Source organism: Leuresthes tenuis, unplaced genomic scaffold, assembly GCF_036924035.1.
Source record: "Leuresthes tenuis unplaced genomic scaffold, fLeuTen1.0.hap1 SCAF_24, whole genome shotgun sequence".
In the NCBI taxonomy this organism is placed as follows: Eukaryota; Metazoa; Chordata; class Actinopteri; order Atheriniformes; family Atherinopsidae; genus Leuresthes; species Leuresthes tenuis.
Genome location: NW_027325378.1, coordinates 8,952,451 through 8,974,735, shown reverse-complemented (window position 1 = coordinate 8,974,735; position 22,285 = coordinate 8,952,451). Strand labels below are relative to the sequence as shown.

Here is a 22,285-nt window from a genome sequence, read left to right as displayed (position 1 = left end):
CAAACAGTCTGAATCCAGCGTGCTGATGAAATTCTTCAGCCATGAGAGATAAAGAGAAAAAAAAATGGAGAAATGCCTCTGTGGCAGATCTTTTTTTAAGAAAGTCGACTGACAGACTGCCTGTTCACACGTCCTCTTATCTGAAGGGGATGCATTGAAGGGACCTCCGTAGAGAGAAAGTGACACAAGTCACGAGTGAAGCTAAATGTCTTGACTGTGTCCGGGCCCCTCTGGCCATGATGCGCTCCTCCACTCTCCCCTGTCTGAGTTCATCACAGCTCTGCTGAATGAGGCCTGCTGGCACAGCACCTCTGTCAGACAACTGCAGCTCTGGCCTCTGCCCTGGTGCCCCCCCAACTCCCCCTCGGCCGCTCCGGGCCTCCAGGCCTGATTAATCTCACATATAATACAGTGCTGCGCTGTCGCCAGGGAGCAGTCAGCTCATTTCACCACCTCTGGAGCAAGTGTGCTTTACAGCACTCATACTGCTAGCTAATTAGCATCAGCTCAGACACGAAACAACAGTGATGCTCAGTAATGAGACTCAGGGAGAAGTCCAGCCAATGGCTGTGTTTAAATGTAATGAGGCAGCTAATTACCAACTAATAAGGCTGTTTATCTCTAGGAATGGGCAGTTTGGAGTGGAGGAATGGTCTACTTTACATGAGGGCCTGCCTGCATGTTTGAAGTCTCATAATCTTCAGGTTTTCTCAGCACTTTAATCTGTATAGTCAAATGTAATATTTCATGTTAAATCAAATAAAAATGTAGGTTTTCAGAACAAATTATTCTTGCATTTTGTGTACTTGCAGATGTTGACCTAAAGACGGACATAAAACGTACAAATACTGACAAGAGCATTCTGATCATATGTTTTGATCAACTAATCAAAGCTGGTTCTGTGAGAGGGAATGTTGACAGAAAGGAACCCGCTGGTCGTCTGTTAGCTTTAGGAGGGCAGTCTGCTCAGACTGTGATGAATAACTATCACTATAATAGGGTTGTGCTATAAAGTTGGAGCAGTTGCTTAAATAAAACTGAACAGCATCTTGTGGCAGACTCCGTAAACACAGGCACCAGTGTAACTGGTTATTTGTCAGAATGATTTATGCCTGCAAACATGCAGTAAAAACAAATTCCCAATGAAACTAAACAAGGGGGAAAGTTATCTTTTATGACAGAGTGCACACAATTCTAGCTGACTTCACAGAGGCAAAACTAGGTTGGGTCATGCTAGAGGTCTGTAAAGATGACGGCTGATGAGACAAAAAAAAATCAGACTTGATTTTCACCATAGCAGATGTAAGTATGTAAGACTCAAACAGACAAAACATCTGCAGAGGTTTGTTCTTCTGCATTTTAAATGGGTTTTCAGTTCAGATGATTTTATAACAAGCAAGTCACGATTACCATACTTGTAAAACTAGCTGTATCAAAGGACTGTACATGTAATGCTCAATGGGAGAAAACAGAACAAAGTCACCTGTCGACTCTTCTTCTCCATGATTAACTCAAAGGTAATGCAAGAAGCTAGTTTACTGGAACACTTTCATATTAATGAGCATACCCCTTCTTATTTGCTTTGAGGAGAAAGCCAGGGAGCTCATCACATCAGAGAGCTGAGTTCTAATGTTGAGGTGAGAGCATTGTTCCTCTGTACTCGTCCACAGGAAACACAAAACAGCACTCAGGCTTCTTCATAAAGGTCGGCATCCCACTCACCTGCAGTAATGAGACCCTGTGTCAGTACCAATCAAAAGCTGTCTGTCATTTTGATGAAAATGCTCAGCGGTGTCATTCTCTGGTTTTGAGTTTGGCATGATACAAATTAGGGAAATCACTCTGCTCATTACACCACCAAAGGCTGGGCTCCTGGGGAAAGAGCCAAATGTTGCCACACTAGTTAGACATGTCAGACTGGATCTCTTCTGCCTCAGCTGAATGCTGCTCCTTTAAGAGGTTAGCTCACCGGGCCTGGCCACTGACTTAACCTTTGTCTGCTGTGGGAATGCCTCTATGTCTCTTTACCCATTACATTATCTGAGTTGGAGAATTCCAGACATTCTTTCTGGGCTTGATGCAGTCACTTTACCTGCTCATTGTGTAGATTTGTTGATTCATTTTGAGATAAGAAAAATAATAAGTAGTCATTTGTGGACACTGTATTGTGTCCATGAGCAGGCAGTCCACACTTCCTCACCTAAACATCTGTCATCGTAAGAGACAATATAGGCCAAAACCATCCCCTCTCTCTTATCGCTGTTTAATTTGAAGTGTTCTCTAGCAGTATGCTTTCCACATCGTCCTTTAATGATTTAACTTTGCTGTGGTTGTAAGATGACTCGCAGGGGAGAGAGCTGCATTAAATAAATAACAGTGATAAAATGTAGACCTCATACATTTCAAAGCTAATGCAACTAGCGGTGCAATAGGAGCAGCTGCACACAGTCCTGGAGCGGTAATTTGATTGATTTGTTGTGACAGCAGCCAAATAATTGAGAGTGAGAGGTGCTGCTGGAGATGAAGCGCAGGCAGAGGCAGGTTTGCTAGGCAGTCCCAGCAGATATGGCACCCAGTTTCTCATCTCTGCCATTGATATCTGCCAGTGGTTTATTGTTTGTCTTCAATAAGCAGCTTGGAAATGTGTGAGGTTAGTGCCGTTGTGACAGTTAGGTGACGAAAAGAGGGAAAAAAATCACCAATCAAAACGCACAGAAGAGCATAGAGAGGGTTAGGATCAAACACCCAAATTTACACTCAGGCTCAGGTTTACTGTACGTGCACACATGAACACAAACACACTCCCATGTGACTGATTCATACTCTCATGTCTGTTTTGAAGCTGAGATGTAAGTAAATTTTACCTCCTGCTGTTTCACTTGTTGCAAACATGCTAATAATTTGTTCTGAATCCAGGTTGCACACTTGATATAATTGCACAAAATTAACAGCACAAATTACCCACAATGTATTTGATTTGTACTTACATTGTTTACCCAGACCTTTCTGTGTTTATTTTTCCTGGTAAGAGCCAGAAGTGCTGTTTGTCTTAACCTTCTGGCTCTTGACTCGTGCTTTGTTTCTGTGGATGGTGGCAGTGTCACTCTGGTTCAGCAATGCCACAGGACAGAATGCTACCAGAGCCTAAAATAGAAAGAAAGGAAGGAAAAAGGAGGAGGGGAGCACGCATCTTTATGGCAGTGTGGAGGAGGACAATAATATTGTTAATCAGATGTGGCTGTGTCTGCTCCTCCACGGCAAAACCTGACATCTGCCCCCACTGGTAAACACTGAGGGAGGCTTTTTGCAAACCTGCTGCCATAAACACACACTCTCTCTGCTCTGTGTATACAGGGAGTGCAGCACATTTATTTTAAAGCATTTTACTCAGGTTGACAATAAAGCAGTGTGCATGTGTACAGGTTAGTTTTCTGAGTTTTCTGAGAGGCTGAATTAGAGCGTGACACGGTTTGATATTGGCTTCCAGTTATAAATAATGACCATTTGCTGTTTAGCTCCTCAGCTACAGCAGAACTCTGATTGAATGTGCACACTGATTGATTTAGCCAAATTAATATATTTTTACATTAACTTAAATTATCTTGATTTATGAAACTTTGTTATTTAAAATACACGAAAGGCTGCATATATTGATTAAGCACTTCTTATACATAATCAATACAGTTAATCTTTTTATTATAATGTTTCACTTTATTGATGAATTGACCAGTCAGTGACCAGGGTTCAGCAAATGAGGAATACCGAATGCTGTATGAATTACAACACATACCAGTGTTTTGTTTCCATGATATTTCAGGGCTTGTAAAGCACTTCCAGTAAATGCCTTGACCGTTTGACCCTCTGGCTGTTTTGTCGAAATTACACCTCACTTTTTGCCTCCTTTTTCCAGCCATACTGTTTCCGAAAGATTTGCTAAAGGTCTGCTGCGGTGCAATTCAGAAGCTTTCAGCAACAATCTGTAGTCAAGCATTTTAAATGAAAATTGATTTGTGATTTACATGGTCAGTGAGGGGAAAATGAACTTATGAAATGTTGTAAATGTAATATTAGACAAGGTGCAGTGGGAGAGAGCACACAGAGATGGTAATCTTGTGGAACTGGAATTCTTGCCTGACAGAACTGGGTGACATTTTACATTTATCTGTGTTCTGCATGAGTTGTAATGTTAATGGTAATTTTATGGGACTGAACTGGAATGAAAATGGTCTTATCACAGATTGCTTCAAATGTGGAATTGTGTAAAGCCGCACAGCTGCATCCTTTATTTCCTTTTCCCCGCTAATGTGAGTTATTGCATGATCTGTCGTCTGAGGTTAAACGTGTGTATTCAGCCTGTTTTAATAGCCTGTTCTGCTAAGAGCACCTTATATCTCATGTTTCCTACAGGATGAATCACTCAAGCTGCTGTTTTTTTATAGTCGTATAAATGCCACATTTGTTTATGAATATTGTATGTGATTTATTTCTCACTTTTATTGAACAGTTCCTTGTTTTAACTTGGAGAACTCAAGGTTTATTATACTGTAAGCACTACTAGTTCAGCAGGATTTCATATAACTGATTTTCTAAATAACTGTATCAAACATTATAATGTTAACCAACATATGGTCAATATGGATCTATAATGGACTTAAAAATACAAGCAAATCAATGTAGCATTACACTCTAATCAATACTTCTTACACAGCCAAGATGTTTTAATTTTGTTCGATACCTGGTGCACTGAACGTTTCTTATTTCGACTCCGGCAATGTACAACATGTATGGATTTTCATAGAGTTTGCACTTTTATATTTGAAAGAAAAAATTAACCAAAGAAACTAAAAGAACAAAGGCCTGGATGCTGTATGCTAAACCTGTGGGAGTTTTGGAAGCAGAGGTCATTTTAAAAGATGACTCTCCAGTTCCATGTGTGTGAAACCAAAGAGTCTGTGGTAACATTTGTCAGCAGATGGTATGGAACCGAACCCCTCACCAGTGGGGACGTTGAAGCCACTTCTAAAAGCTCTCTGTGGTTACTAATTGCTGACCAGCGCCTAATTACCTTAATTAATGGCATAGGTTTCTGGGGGCCAGATTTGTTGGGGCTTTTATCAGTATCACTGCAGCCTAAAAGGTCCCGCAGGAGGCCTAAGGAGTGTGCAAGTCCCATGGGTGCTATTTCTGAACTAACTGCAGACAGATCACAGATGGATCCTGTAGCATCAGTACAGGACAGCATGTTTGGAGAGGGATATCTGTTACTTACAGATCAGAAGAAATCCTTACTTGGAGGGAAAAAAGCTTTTCTTGCTTTTCTCTGAACATATTTTCTCCTCCTCTCTCACACACACAACCCTGTTTCCTGAATTACACCGCCGTAATTCACGATGACAAAGTAGACTTAGCACCTTTTTCCACAGACCGTGGGGGGTTTTGTTCAGTGAGCTCTCACTGTGAAATTAGCCCTGGTACTTTCATTTTCCAGCTGCGGTGAAATGGTTAAAAGACACAGACCAGCCAGTATGAAAATAGGACTGATTCAACAAAATCTACTGCTCTCCTGTGCTTGGTCCTCACCCATCCAGCAAAAAAAAAAAAAAATTAAAAATCTCCCACTCTCCCCCTTTTTTTCTTTCTATCCTCTCCGCGTCACCCCTCCCCCAACCCCATCAGGCACCTTGTCCGCATCTGAAGAAGGCTTGTAAGTTTCGGGTGCATACATTTCTCTTGATGATATATTGTCCTGGTGCGGAATTTCATTTACTGCTGCTGCCCTTTGCTGAACCTGTTGCTAGTCAGTGCGTACGATAAGCGTATAAGTAGCATGCTACTTCATTCATCATACATCGTTCTGGGCTCTCAAATATCTCATATGCGATTCAGGAAGAAACTACTAAACCAGCACAAAGGATCCCACCAGGATCAGCTGAGGGTCCATTAAACACTGTGTACAAAACACTGCAGACTTAGTGTTCATACACACATTTTCTTTGTTGCATCTACAAAATATTAGCTCTCATTTCATGGTGACATTGTTGATGTAGCAGGGAGAAAATCTATCTTCAGTTTAGTGCTCATGTAGAACATAATTCCATTCGTATTGCATGCACATTTGAATGCATGCATTTTGAAATCTGTTTTTTCCCTCAGTCATAGTGTCTTCTCTGTGTTGTATTAAACAGCATTAATAATCACAAGAGGCTCAGTGTCACTCAGAAGTCTCCACATCACTAAGGCAGACAGTGTTGTGCTGCTGGGCATGTTGTGCTGTGTGAAAGTGCTTACACGCTCCCTCAGACAACCAAAGGGAATAATTAAAGACAGAAGATGGAGGCAGAAGAATGGAAAGCAAATCCCATTGTTTGGGGTTATTTCATCCCACTGAATTTCTTCTTCTCACTTTCTTTGGCTCTCTTCTCACATTCCTCCCCAAATGCACTGTGGGTATGTGGCACGTTATCAAAAGCATATGTAAGCGAAGCAGCGTAGAACAAAAGCCCTATGATGTCCCCCTCATACCCACATTGTCTTTTGATTATTCTACAATCATTTTATATCTATGTAAGAGGGGAAGGAAGGGAAGGCTTAATAACCTCATAATATACAATACTGTTGCTGCTCAGAAGTCACAGTGCAAGATGTGTTTTAGACGATTTGAAAACAAGTTGCTTAGTGCTCTTTTGCTCCCTTTTTATCTAATGGTGTAATTCTTCAACTCCTCAACATCCAAGTCACTACCAAAATAATCCTCAATGAATTTCAAATTTAAGGTGAACTAGACTATTAGAGCAACTCTACTCCACTCCATTTCTAGCACAGTAAATGTAGCCCCTCAATCTCTCTCAGCTTTTACTGTCAGTCAGAGAGCACTCAGTCATCTCTGTGCATCAGGCCCGCAATATTGATTTTTCCACCCACTGAAACAGCCGCATGAACATAAATTTTGCATGAGGCTTTTACTCGCGGCCTCCGCTTTGGACTCACGACACATGATGGGACCATGAACATACTGTAATAACCCAGTCTGTCCTCCCAGGCAGACAGGCTCCTTTTTCTAAAGAAGAGGCGGGATCCAACACCTCACTGGGTTCCACAAAACTGCAGATCTTCTATACTGAAACTTGAGTTTTCTTGTAAGGGCTTTTACTTATTTATGACACTTCTAAAAAAAATGTGCTTCTAGTTTGTCATTTAATGCAGTTTTGCCTAAAAGAGACCAATGTAAATCAATTGGTGCCGTCTGAAGCTTTTTTTAAGACACCTGGGTCACTTTAAAAAGAAATAAAAATGTTCTAACACATTTACACTAAAAAAACATAGCAAAAATAAACTAAAACTCGGTTTGCTTGGGACCCCCCGGAACTTTGTGGGCAGCCCCCACAGGTTCCTGGACCACACTTTGGAAATCAATGACAAAGCGTAAGCAGCACCAAAAGGGCAACATTATTGAGTACACGGGGATTTTCTTGTATGTGTAACAACTCCATGGAGAGGATTTCATTCTTTGGAATGCTTCCCAAACAGTGAGAGTTCTACAACACTGCTTGATATTGCCTTGCATCACAAAGTGAAAGCATTATATCTGGATCCCTACAAGCGATGCGGTTTACTCTCTAAAATCATGTGGTTGTGACTTAGCTCGAATCTTAGCTGCTAAAAAATACACACACACACACACATATGTGTGTTTGTATTTTTTTTGTCACTCAGTTCCTCCTGCAGAAAGACTGATATTGCCTGCTGAGTAATGTTTTTGTTCAGTGGTTCACCATCCTTTAACATTTAATTTTCCCCATATTCATTTCAGACATTGCTAAGGCAGGAATCTATTCTTCATTCCTTTAACGTGATTACCAGCCATACAGATTTGCTAATAAAAGGAATGTAACACAAAAAGTGTTTCAGGTTGTAAACAGAAAACATACGAGAAAGAATAAGTGTTTGTTTTTGCTGCGGTTTGCCTGAAAATCCAACATCCAAATCCAACATAACTTTTCTTCCTGTTTCAAAACACAAAGGACAATCAAGTAATTCATTTTCAATGACGAGTGGTGGTGGTACATAACAAGGACAATTAAAAGCTTACAAGATACTTTGTAAGAAGCTTTGTTTTCCTCCTCTATATTCAAGAGGGAAATGTTTATTTTTCTTACATTTATCGGACAACTGCAGTAACATCACAGGATACATTTGAACAAGCTTACAAAATTTGAGACACTGTTACAGATTACTCAGTACAGTACTTTTTTTTTTTCATTTTGCTTTCAAATTCTCACTTGTGATGAACCAATTGAGTGATAAGCTGCTAAAAAAATGTTGCAAGTGTTTTCAATGACCCATAGTGATAAAAGTTAGCAGTGAACAAAGGAAGCGAGGGCAGAGTCAGTGATGTTATCTCCCTCATCAGTGTGCAAGTGCTCCGATCTAATCCACAGAGTAAAAAATGACCTTCCTCTGACCACCTTCATAATTACCAGATCTCATAGAGTCTAAATCTCCTTAGCTCTAGTGGAGTAATTATCAGTGTGACTCACTGAAAAGGCAATTGAGACACTGCTTTATGGACTCCACAGTGGAACGTGAGGCAGAGCAGTAATGGGGAGCATGTTTGTCCCCTCTCACTTCTCTCATTAGAGAATGACAACTGTGTCTATACCTTAGCAGATCCTAAAAATGCAATGTCACACTGGATCATCCTCACTGGTTCATCTGCAGTGTCTGATTGGCTTTTAATTTGCATAATTCATTTTCTAAATGATACTAAAGACTTATAAACACTGCAGCAGAAATTAGATGAACATTTTTTCTGCTTGTGGTTGAATTATTCTTTTGCTCTGAAAAGAGGTGATACATACGATGCACAGGCACAGCAGGTATAGGAATTACTGCAGAATCAAAAGAAAAGCTGTGTCAATGCGTACATACACATAATATGCCAATCTCAAGATTTTATTCATTCGCAAGAACATTCTTTTCAAGGTCTTTGAACCAGGCTTTTATTTCTGATGCCCAGATGTCTTAAATTCCTTTGACATGAGATGATCATCTCCGTCTTCCTTTGACCATACTTTATAGAACATGGAGCGCATGTATTTCGATGGAATGAAAGCCAGTCAAAGTCCTTTTGTGTAGGTTTGATTACTGTGACACCACTGTCACGCTTCAAGCCAGCTTTGACTGAGCCTCATCTAAGGCAGATGAGCACCTAGTTCTTCGTTTAAAAAAAAAAAAAAAACCAATGCATTAAAAGCTGTTTTCTTATTTCAACATGATTAAAATGTGCAATTTCTAAGATGCAAGTGAGATTTTAAAAGGATACAACACAGAGCAGATTTATTTAATGCATAAACATTTTGGATTTGTAAAAATTTCCTTAATTTTTGTTTATTTTTCTGTATTTTATATATAAAATCAGTTGTCAGGAAAAAAATGGAATCATGAATAAAATAAATCACAGTTAGCACTTTGTTGCTCTTTTTCTGGCTTGTATGACAGCTTGAATTCTTTGAGGTCCTCACTTTTGACAAACAATAATCTACATGAATCTGATCCCAACTTTCTTGTACAGCAGTTCATGGATCAGCTTTGCAGCCTTGCAATGAACCTTTTTTTTTTCAATATCCACACTACAGTTTCATTTGGATTGAGACTGAATATTGGTCATGTCATTGAGTTGATATACCTCATCATCACTCGACCTCTTTTTGGTTGCTGAAATGAGAAAAGTATCCAAATTTTCTGTGTCCTCTGCATTTACTCTAGAGGTAATAACTGCCATCTCCCCTGGCCGTTCACCTGACATTACCAACATATCACCAATGATTGTGGAAATTTGCTTGTTTTCTTCAGTCATCTTTGTATTTTTCATTGGACCTGCACCAAACTGAAGTTCCAGCATCATCTCCTTTTCCGATGCAGATTGGTAATTCATCACTGACTATCACTTTCATCTGAACATCCACAGTCCATCCACTTCTCTTTAGCCCACTTTTTTTCTGTCATTTGTTAGTGATAGTTTACGTTTGACTTTTCTGGATGGGAATCCTGCTTCCCTCTGCCAGTTTTTTACAGTTTGGTCACAAACGCTGACTCCTGTATCTGCCCATTTGTTTTCCATTTCTTTAGTTGTTCATTTTCTATTTTCAGGCATATTGCTCTGAGTTTTCTTTCCTGATGCTTTGATGTATTGCTTGGTCAGCCTGTATGTTTCCCTTTTATAACCTTCTCATTTTGTTTGTACTTGCCTCAAATTCCATTTTGCCACATTCCGAGTTAGATTACCTTCTTGAAGGAATTTGATCATCCTTCCCGTTGTTTCTACTTAAAGGGAGAAAGAAAGGAATTTTGGGGCCATGCTTCCTTTCAGTGAGGAGGTGCAACAGCTCATTCAGCTCTGCAAGCACTCTCTTTTAACTGCAGGCTGCATTTTTATATTTGGACCTGTGCAGGCATTTGTTTTAGAAATATAAATTACAAGGTGATTCCATGAATTTTTCATATACCTCATGTAAGAAAAAAATGCAAAAAATGACAACAAATTGAACTAAGTTCCTTTAGATGTTTTTTACAAAGCCAGAATGTTCACCTATAAAAACAAATTGTTTTGTGTCACATTTGTGTTCTATTTATCTTTTTAGAAAATAAAATAGCTGAACATCCACTAAGAGTGTTGATTCCATCCTGTTTGCCAGGGGTTGTTTAACTCAGGGATTTGTTGTAAACGCAGGTGTTGTGCACTATACGGAAAACAAGAAGTCGAGTTTAAATCAACCCCGGAGAGAAACGTGCTGTAATGTAGGGGTAGCCAGGGACTTCTGAGATAGCGCTGGTAATGAGAGAGGATGCTGGCCCCCCTACCCTAGTCCTCAACCACACACGAAACAAAAATAGCGTTTTGTCTGACGAACAAGCTGGATTTGACCTAGCCTTTCGACCTCTGACAATCAGTCTTGGTTCGTCCTCTAGCACCTCAGGATCCTGTGCCGGGACAGTCAAAGATAACAGTTGATTTCTTCTGTGTCACCAAAGCAAAAACAAAGACAAAGAACAGAGAGGGCTGGATGGCAGACAGTTTCTCAAAGCACAAAGGTTGGAGGCCTTAGACTGCTCTGTGCTGGTGTTTCCGAGTCCTTTGTGATTGTTGTTAAATGTTTAAACTGAGCACAAAATGCCACAATTCAGCTTGTAACTGATCATTTAGCAGCACGATCTGGCTCATTCCTCATTATAAACATTAACATCGGCAAGTTGTGACAACAGTGAAAAAGAGTCCCTTGCTCTTCCACCCCTAAGTCGCGATGACTAAGTGGGAGCATCGCTTGCTTCTTAGTAGACAAGGACTAGTGAATATGAAACGCAACAAAGAGACAGGGGGAGATATAATGAGCACTATAGGAACCAGGCACCCTCTTGCCCTCTCTCCATCATAAATGAAGCTCCCACTCTCATCCTTGGCCCTGTGTCTGCCGGAGGAAGGAGCACAAACAATTAGCTGAGACAAGCCGTTTGGATTATGTGCTCAACCAAAGCAATCAGACAGCTGTGGTTGAAAGAATGAGCTTCAGAATGCCAGTTGCCCAGTTAGATGGGAGTGGAGGGTCAGTGGTCCTGACAATCTTAACAAGATGACAGAATTTATAAAGCACTGCTGTTAAAGAATATAGTTACCTGCAGTGTAGCCCTTATAATAAGGCCACATGGGGCTTCTTCCATATTCCCTCTGTATTTGTTTTCTTTTGCCTCATATTCTTTTGTTGTGCTTCTTGTTCCTCGGCGTAATGGTTGGTGCTGGAGGAAATTCTTCAATCGTCTTTGATCTTCGTCTGGTTTCGATAATTCTTTGACAGAAATCTCATTTTACCCCCCTTTTGTTTTCTCCGTCTTTGTTCCCTTTTATTCCATCTTTAACTAGGGCTCAACACTTTGTCGTTGTGAAGTTGTAAAGGAAAAGAGCCAGTCCTGTCAGGGGCTCAACGCTTCCAAGACAACTTGCCCCAACATTTCAAGTGAGAATTGGACTCTTGCCGTTTGCACAGATGATATATAATTCATGGTGGGGGTGTGAGAGAGGTGTCAATGTGTCAAAAGGTAGAAGAAATATAAAAGTGTACTGTTTACTGGCCACGAGATGCCAACTTCCTTTGGCTGAGCTTCTGCAGAGTGAGGAAAGAGGAGGATGATCTGATCTTCATCAAATGTTCATCCATGCCTGTCCTGGAGTCGTAGTGACCCTACTAATCAAAGACTTGTCTACCCTGATGTTTTATTAATCTTTTATGAGACAAGCATACTTAAATAATTTAAGTGCATTGATTTAGTGTGTATACAAGCTTGTCTACGCCGTGTTCACAATTGCTGGGCTGCATTATCAATAGGTGTTCACAAGCACTCTTTAGAACTAGTGTTTGTTCTTTAGTCCTTTGCTTTTAAAATCATAATAATAGCAACTATGAATGTGAAGACAGGTTATGATCCTTTACCACTCCTAACACTGTAGATACTTGGTTGAAGTGAATTGTTTTTTAACAAAAATATAGTACTTGTAGCACTTTATTCAGTATGCATTTCAGTATGATTATACACTTGTAATTGGAGAATTTAAATGCTGGTAGAGATGTGATGATGTCACCAATGATGATATTTGTTTAGTTAAATTAGGTAAGGAGTAAAAGTATTTTCTCTGTTGTTTTCTGTATAATTAGTTTCAATGCTCAGAGAATCTACAACAAGCCAAGAGCTACATCTCAGACTCTACAGGCCTCAGTTAGCATGTTAAATGTTAAAGTTCATGACAGTACAAGTAGAAAAAGACTGAACACGTATGGTTTGTTTGGAAGGGTTGCAGAAGAAAGCCTCTCCTTTTATTAAAAAGGACATGGCAGCACAAATTAGAATTGCAAAGTTGCATCTATAGAAAACATCTGGAACAATGTCCTTCGGACAGACAAGACCAAAGTGGAGATGTTTGGTCATAATGCACAGCAGCACGTTTGGAGAAGATCAATCAGCACACACGCCTCATTGTAATTTTCAAACGCAGTGATGGAAGGCTGATGATTTGGGCTTAATCAAGGTGTCACAATGGCCCAAAGACCTCAACCCGAATAAAATTCTGTGTGGGACCTTAGCATGCCCACAAACCTCAATTAACTGAAGCAGCCTTGTAATGAAGAGTGGTCCAAAATTTCTCTTCAATAATGTGAGAGAATGATGAAACAGAAAACTGTTATCTCAAGTCTTGGTGCTAAAGGTGGATACACAAGCTATAGAACTGTTGGATGTACTTGGTTTTTCACACACTTCATATTGGCTTGGTCCTTGTTAAATAATAACACTGCAAAATGTCATGTTTTGATTTTCATCTGAAGTTATATTTTTCTAATTTAAGACCTGGTAAGGACAAATTATTTTTTTAATATGTCCTGACATGTTAAACTCTAAAACAGCAAGAGGGTGTACTTTCCTTTTCACATTACTGTACTCTTCTTTCAGCTCCACATAATTCATTAGATTTTCTGTAATTGAAATTGTCTAGTTGACCACTCAAAGCGCATTTACACTACAAGCCACAGCCACACATTCACACACATGGTCATAAGCACAGTCTTTCCAATGTTTGAGGCAACGCATTGCTTTTATCACACACATTCACACATCAATTGACGCATCGCAAAGGCAAAATAGGGTTCAGTGTCTTGCCCAAGGACATTTCAACATATGGCCCAGTGAAGTCCATTATGAAAGTCTTTTGTAGAAACATGTTCTCTTTGAAATTTTTAGTCTCTGGATTTTCTTATTTGTTAAACCTCACCTACACTCAGATGTTTTTTTGAGGAACTGCTATTTAAATTGACCATGTGGTTGAAGAACATTGTCTCAGTCATGTTATGTTATTATATATATGTTATAAATGTACATTCTGTCTTCTGAGGTATTTTAATGGATGGTGTTGCTGCAGCCAGAGTGTTAATTTCCTTTTTTGAAACTGCATGAAAATTCAAAAGCATTTAAATGTAGAAAGGGATTTCTAATGCCATACCATTATTGGATATAATTAGTTAATGGGTTTATTTCTGAACTCCCCCTGAGATGATGGATGTCTCTTTCTTATGAGATTTTAAGCCATTAAACCAAATATTCTGTGTTTTTCAGAGTGACAATGAGAACTTCTGGCTCCAGAGAGAGCAGTTATATCAGTCAGGCTTGATAGCGTTGTTCTCCAACTTGCTAAATTAAATTCACTGACTATCATGCAGCTTAAAAACCCTGAAGGACCTTGTTGTGGCTCCATGCAATTTACATGTGTCTCTCACTATTCACCTGTGCCTCCCACACCTCCATGTGTGCATGTATTTCTGTCTGAGGTGTTAGAAAATTCTCCAAATAATGAGGGCTTCTTTTTCTTATGTGCTAAAACAGTTGTTTCAGGTTGTCAGTCAAAGCTCATTTGTGTTTGCTGTGCTGTATGTGTGACACTTAAGATTGCAAGCACAAAAAAAAATCAAGCAACTGTCCTTTTACCAACAGCTACCTCATCACTGAACTCCCAGCTACAGCACCTGCAGCAGCTCCAACAGATGCAGCAGCACCACCAGCAACAACAACAACAGCAGCAGCAGCAACAACACCATCACCAACAGACCCACTCGCATGCCCTGAACCAGCTGCCTTCCCAGCATCACATGACCCCACCTGGCCAGCAGCAGACCTCTGTCCCGTCTCCAGGTTCCACATGCTCCTCCACCTCCGGTCATCCTCAGCAGTCCCCGCCCCACCGACCCAATCAGTCGCCGGTTCGCAGCCTTCCCTCTCCTGTCACTCCACCCATGCCTCTGCCGGTGAGTCCACAAACACAGATCTGTTGTGGGTATATGTGAATATATTTGATATAGATTGGTCGCATTGGAAAGATAGATTAGTTTTTTCCAACTATGTAGGTTTTTTTGCATATTCAGTAGATGCTGCCATCACTGTGCCATCACTATACACACGTGTAAAGCTCTCAAGGTAACTAACTATCTACAGTCAATGTAGGTAGTTAGTTACTTACCATGTAATTCTTTTTATATATATTATATGATTATCATTACAAGAACCACAAAGAACCCTGCTGGCTATTTAGATTTTACAAGCAATAACTTGCTATGTAATTAAACAGAATAATACCTGAAAAACTGAAATGAGCAACTGAATGTGTCTTTGTTGACATTATGATTCAGTCGGGTGCATTGCTCAAGCAGTACACAAGTCGCATGATTCTTTGCTACTTTATTTTTATCAAGTGTGTTTGACCTGAGGCTGGCACCTCCTCTATCCGTGAGGAGCTGTTAGAATATGCATTTGGTCGTTGAATCCTTGAATCCCTGAACCTCGCAACCAGGAAAGACTCATGATTCACATGTTCCTGCTGCTGTTTTTGAGGTTATCTATCCTTAGGCTTTCCAAGCATAATCAGTCCCTTAATCTTTGCTGCTCTTCCTGCTCAACCTCCTTTTTAGTAATTTTGTCTGTCCATCCATCTCTGCCCTTCTGTCCATCTGCCTGTCACTGTGTGATGATAATAACCTATTTTATATCCCTGTGGTTTCATTTCTGGTGGAAACTGGCCAGGGTCGCTTTTCTGTCCCTGGTCACATTCATCAGCGTCAGACCCTTATTGGGTTGTGGTGCAAGCTTCTTTATGGCCAGGATGAGTTGGGCTATTTGTTTCCCCTTGCAGCCCTCTCTGGCCCTGTCACGGCCTAGTGAGACTCAGCAGGAAAAACAGCTTCTGGATTTAATGGGCTCCAAAGACTAGCCGCTACATCCTTGTAGCTGTTGTATCCATAGTCACCTAAAAACACTAAATAAGGTGTTTAGTGCAACTGTGGATACGAAAGCTTCTGACCAAAATACAGATTTACACTTATAGCTTGTGTCAGGCTTTGCTCAAAGACTTGAAGTAACAGATTTGGTTTAAACCACCTCTAGATTAAGTTTTTTAAATAACTATTAGCAGCTTCATCTTACAGCCAACAACAGCTGCTATTTTAGAACAAGCTCACTGCATCAATAAGACTGAGACCATTTTCTTCAGATAGATGGTCTCCTTCTAAAAGAAGCAGCATGGGTGATTATGATGACTGAGGACAGACCTTACTTTAGGGGGACAAAGAGGCTACATCAGGTGTCATTAAGATATTGCCTCATCAAATAGGATTATGGAGTGTGTGTGCATGTTTGTGTAAGTGTGTGTGCAGGAGACGCAGAATGGCCGTAAAAGGCTTAGTTTCTCTGGGTCATTGCTGGGAGTGTGTCACCCAGCGAGGGGCTCACTCAAGGACAGGTCGCAGCCTCAGCACCCTCTTAAGGCTACAATAGGATTTAAACAGCAGCTCCACCTCACTCCAGTGTTTAGGTCAGTGATTGCATTTTCAGTCTCAGAACCGCTGTGCTCCTCATTGGTTGATTCATGGGATTCATGGGACAAGTTTTGAAATTCAAAGAAAATTCCTCAGCTGAAACTTGGTTATAAACCAAATTAAATTGTTGATCAGGCTTTTGTATGTTCTAATTAAAGACACAGGAGGACATTTCTGACATGTCCATGTTTTACCCAGAGGAACTGGTCTGTGCAGTAAAGAGGAGTCATAATTACCATAATACAATGAGTATTGCACAGATAACACCCCCATTTCCTGCTGTCATTATCCAGACAAGTAAAATCACTCAGCCATTCAACTATTTGCCGAAAATACAGCACAGAGCTGCAGAGAGACAAACACTCATTATGTTCCAATTAATGTCTCATTGTAATTCCCTTCTCATGGGAGGTGTGTGATAGTCTTTGTAAACTCATACTGAGGAAATCCTGAGCGTTCATTACATCCCTTGTGCTTTTGCTGTTTTTAATTTGTGTGACAAAATTCATTAACTTGCTCATTAATATTCCTATTAGAGTGCAAATCTTACCACAACAGATCTGGTCCCCTTGAGTCAATGGTTTACTCATACATTACTGCAGCTAATTTGCTTAAATTAAGAGAAAATTTACCTTTCTACAACTCCTACAGTCAACAGAGTACTATTGGATGCAGCCTGAAATAGCCACCAAAGTGATGACAAGTAGACAGGGGGGGATTATGAAATTTGCTTAAGTGCGTTAATGGGCTGATTGTGGGAGCCCGCTGGATTTTGCTGGAAGTTGATTGATTAGAGCTGCAGGTTTTCTCCACGCCCGGAGAGCTCAGGGATTTGACGGGGTAGAGGCGCGCCAAGTCTGTTACACCGGAATTGATCTTAATTAGATCTGAAAGACCTGCCACAGCAGAATGGTCGCGGCGATTAAAATGAAAAACAGGAGAAATTACTGATCAAATTAATCATAATGTCGGGCTACAGCTGTAGGTCTGGTGTAATTTGCCACTCCAGTGAGTTACATCAGCCCAGGAAGGGAGAGGAGAGGCAGTACATACTGATCCGTGGCAGTGGGAAGCTTAGGCCAGCCTATCAAATCTCTTATTGCAGTGTGTATGCCCAGACCCTTCTGACCCTCTGCACCATCCAGTGGAACCCCAGCATCCCTCTCTCTTCCTTTGATGTAATTAGTTGCTTTTTATTGCCCTTTTTTCATCTACATTATGTATTTCTCTATCCAGAAACTGCATCGTCTACAACTCTGCTGTTATGGTCATGGCTGTCTTGTAACCAGCATGTTGTGTGTTCTCTAATAGCCACTGACCTTGGTCCAGTCTCTGGCTGGTTGGTTTTTGGGGGCTTGGGAGAGGTGGAGGTGTTCTGTCTGCCTCGTCTGTCAGACTCCTGCCGTCTGTCTCTCTGCTCTTCACAGTCGTCTCCTTGATCGCTGTCAGAGCCCCACACTGGGCCTGTCCACTCTCCATCCGCACACTCATAGGGGTAATTACAGCCTAGGGGCCTGCCTCCTATCCCCGTGCTCCACAATTTACCACCAAAGCGTCCAAAGACATCTCTCTTCTTCCTTACTGCACCCCGACATCACAGTACCGCAGGGCCTCAACCCACAAGTGCTGCAATTACCCGAGTCTCTCCTCAATCCTTTTCTCTCTCCCTGCTCTCTTCTCACTCCCCCCTCCTCACTCTCTTCTCTTTCCCGTGGCTCCCTCACTGTTCCCCGGCAATCAGCCTTCATTAGAAGCCTCTGGTGAAAACCCATAGTCACCAAGGTCAGCTGCTGCCAACCACAACGGCCTTTCAGAGGCCTGACTGTCTGCACTCTCCATCTTTCCTCACCTCCTTGCCATCTTCCTGTTCCTCCTCTTCCCCTCCTCCACTGTCCTCCTCAAATCTCGGTCCCATCTCTGTTGCTTTTGTCTCCAGCTGAGGCCCCTTCAAACACTCATGTCACCGTTTTCCGCTGCAGTGCACCTTTACTTATGTCAACCGCTGTTAGAATCACCACTGTCCAATTTTCTCTAAATGTCTCTTTTTTATGGGCAGTGGGTGTTCCTCCCATTACATTAACATGTGCAGTAAATGAGCCCTGCACATCGATTAATTGATTTTCCAGATCAGCTCCGTGTTCCTTCATATTAGAGAAGTGGGCCGCCATCCTTCTGTTGGATATTAAATCAAAATTAAAATGACATGCTCGAATGTAGACGCAATGGCTCATGCTGTGGCTTGCCAATGAAAATGGCAACACTTAAGTTAAGAGGGACGAGTCCATTATCTGTTTCATGCCTGGAAATTCAACACTAGAGTATGTGGTTTGAAGAAATGCTGGAATTTATTGCTACATTTTTCTAATTTTAGCAAATTTAGCAACTCTTCTTTTTTTGTGATTTTGCTTGATTCTATTCTTAAAGTGAATGGTGAAAAAAGATATTGGGGTCACATTGACCAGTATTCACAAAAGTATTGCTATGGTGCTATTAAAGTAGTGTTATTATGTTCTGAAGATTAATTTAAAAGTTGCAAAGAAGTTGAATACAGTATGTCTGAGCTGTAAGGCAGTCACACATCCCTAGCAACATTCCTTGATAACACCTGTTTTAAAAGGCCAAATTTTAAATGAAATTTCACATACATATACATGTATATGTGCAGTGGCAGCTGTGTTTAAATAGCTGCTGTGGCTGTGTGGTTCAGAGCATGAACAGGACCTCAGCTCTTCAGCAGCTCTGCCCGGCCTCTTATTAATGCACGGGAGATCCAGCTCTTAAGAAGGCAGAAAATTGCCTTACATAACAAGCGCTCCACAATTTAGAAATACAAATGTGCACTGTTGACTGAAGCAGAAAATAAGACTGTTGCCCATCAACAGCACCACATTTCATATGAATAATTATAAAGCATGGGAGCTAGATGAGGAAAACAACCTGACCATGACAGCTCTACTACTTTTATTTACTTCAAATGAGGGATTAGGCAGGGAGAAAATCTACAGACTTAAGGACCAACGATGAGCCTTGAATTTCTAAATAAGAAGAAACTTACATTTATCAAATTTCAGAGGGATCATTTGAAAAACTGCGAGAGCACTTTCACTTTTAGAATTGCACTTATATTGCACCTTGTACTTACTTTGTGGCTTTTCCTGTTATGCTTGGCTTTCTGTCATTACAGAGCTGATATTTCCTTCAGTTTTTAAGGTCTTCACTTTTTCTAAACCTGGTTCCGTTAGTTTGGAAATGGGCAGAGGGCTTCCAGCTCAGACACCCAGCAGAAAGGCACAGCTCCCTGATCAGCCCACATGCACACTGGGGGCAACTCGCATTAGACACCCACATGGGAGCCCTCAGATAGAGCACCAAGCTAGGGCTCACCTAACAGTGGATAAGGAATAGGGTTTCTTTAATTATGAGGCAAGGCTGTGACATTGAGTTCCCCCCTTTCTCCTCCAGCAGCCTCTCAGACACCATCTAAGTGCTCCGCTCCGCTGAGGAGGCCAGTCCCCCCGCGGGGCGCGATTCCATTGCCTGTAATTTCTGATGCCCATTAGTGACCGCAAACAGAGCACCGGGCTCACACAAGGAATACAGCCAGCTGCACTGCCGCGCTGTAAAAAGACCCTTTTAATGCAATGTTATTGCATTATACCCTCCTCATAGAGCAAGTCAGAAGTCCCATTTGTGGTCCCTGCAGAATATTATCAGAAACTCTTCTCCATACTGTTTTTAGTTGTGGTTAGCTGAGGATAAATGTGCTTCTTATTTTGTGGACTGTGTGAATTGAAAATTGAAACTCTCTCGCTCTGTACTTTATGAGAAGCATTTTCCATTTATTTTTTTTTATCTGATAGTTGATTTTATGTCCTTTTTCATTATAAGTGTGAATATGTAATTGATGGGTTTTGCAGTGAAACTCAACTAGAATGCAAGAGGAGTGTTTTTTCTTAAGTCAACTCCTCAAACCGGGAAGCCTTTGAAGTCCAAACTAAAGTAATCAATACAAATACAGCCGTACATTTCATCAATTCATCTCTCCAATTATGCTGATTTAGCTTGTGCAGCAGCTGTGTGTATTTTTGGAGAAAAAGTGAGAGAGACAGTGAGGCAGTGGAGAGGAGGGAGGGTGGCAGATTTATCGATCAAGGGTGACCACATCTTAGCCACAGAGCCCCTCTCTCGTGATTAATCTTGGGACTTAGGGTTGGCCAATGACACATGACAGGCCTCCTCCTCAAACTCCTCCATTTCTCTTCATTACCAGCTGTATTTTTGGACACCACAGAGGAGAGTAATCATTTACCTTTATTGTGTTTATAAAGCTGCAGCATGGATGACCCTTCCTATATTGAATTGAGGACATCAAAAGATCACTGGACATTGATTAGGAGGATATTAAAGTCATTCAAATCCTATATTTATATGTCAAACAACCGCACAGTGAAAAGAGATTCCATTTCTTCCTGAATGAAAAGGAATGGAATGTAATCTGTCTGACTGATATAAGACATATATTTTTTATCAGATATTGAATATTTGAAGTAATGGTCATCCAAAGGCTGAGGAGAGCCTCTGTTAATAGATCATAATGATAGTCCTCATATTTTTCCACAGTCTGATCTCCAGACTCCACTTATTTTATTTCTCATTTTCTCACAGCAACTAAAAACAGAGCCAGGTGTTCTCTTTAAGATCATAGCTTGGGAAACGGTAGATTAACTGTAATACTGGTTGCTGCCATGATTTCCAGCCCAGCACCAGTGCGTTACAGAAATAACTGCACCAAATATGTCACATCACAAGCTGAAATGGTCAGCACTATCCTGTAGATACTTAATCACCAAGTAGTTTGAAATTTAATACATCTGGAAGGAGCTAAATATTATAGATCATTCCTCTGGAAGAGAAATAGTGTACGAAGATTGTAGTATAACTTATATTTTTACTCGCTGTGTTCCCCAACCAGAGGAAATGTACTGCAATGATTGATGACTAAGAACCCTCTCTGAACCGCTGTTCCTCACAATTATCAACAAATGGGCTGGAGCTGATTTTATGTAATGATTAAAACTGCTGTTAATTTCATATGAAGGTAATGAGTGAAGAGATTGACGGCCACTGTCCTATACTCCATCATCCCTTTATAGTTAGTTTAAGCGTTTTCACGACTCTTTCCCTCTCTCATTTGCATTTTACCTCATTAGATGTGGCCATTTCTGAGACTGCCCGCGATATCCATTTCCTGGAGTTAATGCGTTTTATTTGATCAGCCAAACCTCCTCAGTTAACAAGGTGTCATTCCGGAATTTCATATGACATCACTCCATTAGCACCCGCCATGCCACTTCAGCCACCTCCAGATCCTCACCCGCTGCCACCCCCTTCCCTCTACTGCCTTAAGCAATTACAATGTCCAACTGTCACCAGATGCAGCGTTATTGTATTTTGCCGGGTGTTATCTGCCCCAGTTGTTCTATCTGTCTTTCACTTCTCAATATTTTTCCCCAAGAATGGCTCTTTTTGGGTTTTATTTTTCACAACGGCCGAAGCTGAGGCCCAACGGTGAGCAATCGTCTGCACTCACGGGGCTCAGAGAGCACAACCACAGTGAGAGGCCCCACCAACCAAGGGACCAGAGGTGTTTTGAAGGGCCTAATGGCATTTTGATGTTCATAAGCACAGCAGATGTGAGGAGGTGGATAGTCAGCCGAGGACTGTCAGCAGAGGACTAGCAGAGTCTTGACAGACAGAGAACGTGTTTTCTCATGTCACAGCTGATTACATTCACTCCGGAGTGGGAAAAGAGCAGGGAGGAGACAGAGGTGGTGGGCTGGGATGGTCGAGGGAAACTTTTATGTTGTTCCAGATAAAAGACA

General features: G+C 41.1%; 1 protein-coding gene across 1 annotated transcript in view; it reads left to right on the top strand.

Moving 5' to 3' along the window:
* Positions 1 to 14,563: 14,563 nt before the first annotated feature.
* The window catches only part of pou6f2 (POU class 6 homeobox 2), a 28,954-nt gene continuing 21,232 nt past the window's right edge, over positions 14,564 to 22,285 (top strand). The window contains exon 1 of the mRNA XM_072378856.1: positions 14,564 to 14,840. Within this exon, the coding sequence (XP_072234957.1) occupies positions 14,580 to 14,840 (261 nt within the window). The 5' untranslated portion in view covers positions 14,564 to 14,579. The remainder of the gene's footprint in view (positions 14,841 to 22,285) is intronic.